Source organism: Ziziphus jujuba, chromosome 7 (genome assembly GCF_031755915.1).
Source record: "Ziziphus jujuba cultivar Dongzao chromosome 7, ASM3175591v1".
NCBI lineage: Eukaryota > Viridiplantae > Streptophyta > Magnoliopsida > Rosales > Rhamnaceae > Ziziphus > Ziziphus jujuba.
Genome location: NC_083385.1, coordinates 4102906 through 4108531, shown reverse-complemented (window position 1 = coordinate 4108531; position 5626 = coordinate 4102906). Strand labels below are relative to the sequence as shown.

The window sequence follows — 5626 nt, the reverse complement described above, 5'->3', positions numbered from 1 at the left end:
ACGAATCACAAAACCAAACAAAGGACCAAGAAAGAAAGCTAACCTTATTCAAATTTTCTTTTCTTTTTTTTTTCTTTTTTTTTTTCCGGGACCATGTTTGGCCACCCCAAAGAATGAGACGCCCAAAAGGATTTCAAGCCATATGTATGTACGCATATATATTTGTATAATTTCAATAATTAATACTGTATACTTCAATGAGGCTAGATGTTTAATAATTATATTTGTATTGCTTCAATAATAATTGTGACAGATATTGTGTATTTATCTTCAAGCATACCACAGCATCACTTGGTCACAACCCCGTTGACAACAAAGTCCCAGTTTATTATAAACAACCAAGGCTGCCAGTTCTGCGAAAATGTTATTACCATATTTGTACGACTGCCCCACCTTCCTATTTTTTATTTTTTATTTTTTAATTTTTTAATTTTTTTAAATTAAAAAAAAAAATAGTTGCCCTTTGTCCAGGTTTTAAAGGGTAGTGCATCCTTCTTACCTTGATGGACCACCGCTATCAAGGGCGGCGGATATATAATATATAATGTATGTGTGTGTATATTATATGAGGTGCTCCCTAATGGAGTGAAATTTTCACCAACTAATAAATAGGCATACTTATATTGTATTTAATATTAATAACGATAACATCATTTTCCCAGCAATATATAGTTTATACACTGACCATGTAGCCAACCTGTTCAGCTCACTTTATGTCTCAACAAAATATAATGTCACTAAATATAACAAGAGCCGAACATTTTTCTTTCATGCAACATGGCTTTAAAACATTTTATATTACAAATGGTGTCTTCATCAAAAGCATAGTTAAATGAGGTGCTTTATTAGAAATGTATCTAAACTAATCATGTGGGGTCCGTTAGTACTAGATCCATGTGATTTCACTATGGCAGAGCCTCAAAAAAAAAAAAATATTAAACAAAAAACAAACAAATTCAATGTATAATAATAACTTAGGCTTTGGCATGCATAGATAGCATGATTCATAATGTCTAGGGTAATAGAGTTAAATAAGAATATATATATATATATATATATATATGCATATATATATGCATACACACACACACACACACACACACACACACATACATGGACATGATAATCTAATACCACCCACCATTATATATATTATAAGCATTGAAGTCTTTGAAATGCATGTATCAGGAGGGAATTTAGTCCAACATCCAATCCTTAAGTCGTTCAATGCCAAATACCAAAGATTGTCAATAGCTTATAAATCTATATTTTCTAAGTTCTTTACTTGTTTTATCAATTAACTTTTAATGTTATTAAGACATAATAATTATGGAAATACTTTATATGCTATTAGTAATCAATGATAATTTCATTTAGAGTAATTATAATTTATTATTTTATTTTTAATTTTTAGCCATGAGTGAAGCTAAAACTATTTAATAGCTAATAAAATAATTTCCAGTTTTAACAATGATCATTTGGCGCAAATATATCCATTGGATTTCATTCAATGATATGTCACAGTATAATTAACCCACATTGTAATCCTCCATTTTTATAAAATGAAAAATAATTGAAAAGCATCCATGTCCTAGTTTGAGATAATTTTGATTAACAAAGTAAATGAAGGGCTAAGTTGACTTACATGCAACCACAACTGTTTCAATTTGTCAAACATAAGGATTTCTATTTCACAATCAAAATCAAACAAATTATTGCACATATGGTTGCACCGTATTGGCAGTAATTTTGCAAAATTTACCCACCATTAATTCAATAAAGCATGTTATAGATTATGTTATAGATTCAAAAATCACTCACCATCAATTTATTTAGCATAGTTCTAAACAATAGATTTGAAAATTCTAGAAATGCATGATAACTTCGAAATATCACACTTTTTTCACAATCTTTTTTCATTAGGGAAATAACAATTTTATGGAAACATATATATATATATATATATATAAAATACTGTTTTGATAATAAATCAAAACTATACTCAAGGGACTAAAATTTGAATGATAAATTTTTGTTTTCTTAGTTTCTTGTTGCCAAACTTTACAACATATAGTAACCAGAAAGCACAATAACATTAATACCCAACTCTGAATTACGAAACTCAAGAATTAAAAGTATGAACAACTTTGTGAAACATTAGGTTACTAAATTGGTTTGGTTTCTTGACTGGAAATAATAGGCCTACAGAGAAGATAGACAATTAGCATAGAATAAAACACAAAAAAGTTCCAAAAGATAGAAAAATTTAAAACAGTGAGTTATGAAGCACCTCCAACTTCAAAGACGAAAATTAATTGGTAGAACCAATAACAAAATGCTGGTTCTCAACAACTCCAAGCCGAGGCCGAGATGAGTTCCTTTCGCTGCCAGCAGAGAACAAGTGAAGACTGTTTCCTCTCGATATGGAATCCCCGAACCGGAGTTCGCTGCACTAGACAGTCAGCTTGAGACTCTGTAAAGTTACTGAATGTCAAAGGAGAAAAACCAGATGTCAAAAATACAGTTCTCCACGGAGGTGTTCTTTCAGGAGACCGGTGGCGACCCATCACAACTTTCTCAATTCCTGGTTGCAACAAATATCTTTCAATCTTTTGCAAGGCGTCGAGATTAACATTTACCGCATCAAGCGATTCAAGCAAGCCCGAATAAGTGTTGAGAGCATGAATTATTTGGTGGGAAAATGACACATCCATTCGTTCACATCCTCTGTCCAAAGAAACCACAATTTTGGGAGATAGTTGCTTCACAAAGCGAAGGACCAAAGGAAGAGATAAAGGATAACTCGAAAAGGAACCAATTGGCAGGTTTACAGCAATCGCCTCACTCTCCGAGACATGAAATGGCAGTGGCCAAGAAGCAGAATTCAACACTTCAAGGCTTATAATCTCAATCTCAAAAGCCAGGTTAATTTCACTAGCAAAATGTTTCAGGTTTTCTTGAGTGAAACCAAACTCGAATTCATCTTGCATTGAAGAGGAAACAAATGCTGTGATCTTAAGAGATGCCGAGCCTCCATTTCTCAAAGCAAGCTCTTGCATAAAAGACGGCCATTGCCCACCATACCCAACATCAAAATCAATAACATGAACCCGATTGAAACCCTCCACCGCTTCGAGGATGGCTTGGTTACAAGTAAAATTGGCAAATTGAAGTACCGGTGAGATTTCAGAGAAAGATTTGTAAGCCCCAATTTTGAAAATGAGACTAAAGGGAGACAAAGCCAATGGGTTGGTGGTATTCATATGGAGGAGCGTTTGCAAGGCCTCCTTGAAATAGAAAGCAGCCCGTTGGAATGGCTTACCAATGGGAGAAGAGAGCTGGTGATTGAGCCGCGCCAATATCCCTTGCGCGAGGACGGGGTTTCCAGTTTCGATCAGCTCTGCGGCCTTGGATAGCTGGTCAATCATCGCTTGCTGAAGCTGGTGGTTCATCAATTCATCGCCCCCTGCTGCTGCGGGGCCTACCATTTTCTGTTTCGTCGCCGCCATCGTTGGCCTCTGTTGATGATGAAGATGCTGAGGGAGCAATTGTAGCTGCTGTTGTTGTCCCCGGACAAATAATTCTTGCCCCGAATTCGGAAATTGAACCCTCTGCAGCTGATAATTGGCTCCGGTATTACCGGAATTCAGCCTCTTCGCCGGTGGGGGTGAAAGAAGGTGGTGCTCTTGCAGCTGAGCATACGTCAAAGGCATAAACAGAGCTGGGTTCTGGGCAAACTGCGCTTGGTGTTGATTAATCACAACCTGGGGATTGAAAATCTGAGGCTTCTCATCCCCACCTTCGACCAGTTGTGGGTGCTGTTGTTGATGGAAAACAACAGGAGCGAGCGAAACGGGCAAAGGATTGTTAGCTGAAGCAGAGAAGATGGGACTTGGACTGGGGTTGGAGACAGAACCCAACGGACTAAGCCTTGCATTGTTGCTATGAACATTGTTTGGGGTGGGGTTGAAAGGAAAATCAGAACAAGAGGTTGCCTGTAGAGATGGATCAATAATGTTGTTGTTGTTCACCAAATTGCCGCTATTCGGTTCGAACCCATACCCTTGATCCACAACCCCAAAACCCGCATTAAATTCCATATCCTGGGAGCCACTCCCACTCTGCAAGAGCTTGTTCAATCCCAAAGATGGGTCTTCAACATCCGCCATTATCAATCTCAGAATGGACTGATCTTGACCTGGTGACTCAGACAAGACACTCTCCCAGTCTTCCATTCCGAGCCCACATTTTTCTTCCTCTAGTGGAGCAGCGCGTGAAGAAGGGTTTCCAGAGACCGCTACTGCCGCCACGCCGGTGGTGTCGGTGGAGCCGCTGCCACCACCGTTTCCGCCGCCGCCGCCGCTGCCGAGAGAGGAAGACAGTGTTGAGGAGGATGTTGGGGGACTTGGGCTTCTTCTAGTATCGAGAACAGAGGTGGGCTCACTGCCCACATAGCAATTCTCTTGCTCTGTGGTTTTCCACTTTTGTGGCTGTTGTTGTTGTTGTTGCTGTGATGCCAATAATGAATCTGACGCCGGAGAGAAATCTAACACCCCCTTCCCTTGAAACTCCTCAAAGGGTAAGGGCATGGCCTTCATCTAAATCAACCAATAACAACAAGTCTACCCACACAAACCCAAAAACCTCCAGTTTTCAAGAAAAAGAAAAACCCACCCTCCCTTTTTTTTTCTTTTTTTCTTTTTTTCTTTTTTTTTCTTTTTACAGATTTCCTAACCACAAGAACAACACAAATATGGCTTTAATTTCGAAAATTTTTTACAACCATGAGTTTGAGAGTAACCAAAGAGAAACCCACTATAACAAAAACAATTACAACACAGAACAGATTTTTTTGAGGTCTAAAAGTCTTAGAGCTTTGGCTATTTCAGCATACACACCCTTAGCTTAGCTGCTTCAGCTTCTTCTTCCTTCTTCTTCTGATACTTCAGCCCCTCTCTCTATATGAAAAGCTCAAATTTTTTTTTTTTTTGGTTTGTTCTTCCTGTTCTCTCAATTCTTTAAAGACCCATTTACGGAATCGTCATCTTCTTCTTCTGTGGTTAAGTTTTGATGGGGTTTTCTTTCCCTCTCTTCTTCTGGTGTATTTGGAGTATTTTGTCTTCCCTCTGTTTTCTGCTATTTGGATGCGTGCAACATATAAAAGTGGTAAAGTGCCTTCTCTCTCTCCCTTCGTCTCTCTCCTCTTTCTCTCTCTAGTTTTTTTTTTTTCTTTTTTTTCCTTTCCTTTTTCTTTTCTCTGTTTATTATTTTTATAATTTTTTTTGTGGCTTTTGTCTGTAGACGTAGTTATCTCTCTGTATAGTTTTCTGTCACTCTCACTCCCAGCCCACTCTCCTCTATGACGCGTATGAGTTTTCCATATATCACTCTCATACGTAGACCTAAAATAACCATTAAAAAATTATATTTTTTTCATCCAGATGGTAATTATGATTTTAAATATTTAATATCCTGAAATTTTTGCACGAATGATGAATTATTATTATTATTATTATTATTTTAACTGATGCACCCAATTGTGTATAAATTTTTGATAATGTGCCGTTCACGCTTCAAGGAGACGCGTGAGGGTGTTGTTCTGAGTACTGTATTTTTATATTTATTT

General features: G+C 37.3%; 1 protein-coding gene across 1 annotated transcript; it reads right to left on the bottom strand.

Moving 5' to 3' along the window:
• Window positions 1-2016: 2016 nt before the first annotated feature.
• On the bottom strand, window positions 2017-5252 carry LOC107424189 (scarecrow-like protein 6). The gene has a single exon (XM_016033923.4). It carries the CDS (start codon window positions 4596-4598, stop codon window positions 2346-2348), a length of 2253 nt encoding a protein of 750 aa, XP_015889409.2. The 5' UTR covers window positions 4599-5252; the 3' UTR covers window positions 2017-2345.
• Between the last annotated feature and the right edge of the window lie 374 nt (window positions 5253-5626).

Coding starts and splice junctions, on each gene's coding strand:
- LOC107424189 (XM_016033923.4), bottom strand. CDS start 4,598: ATGAAGGCCATGCCCTTACCCTTTGAGGAGTTTCAAGGGAAGGGGGTG.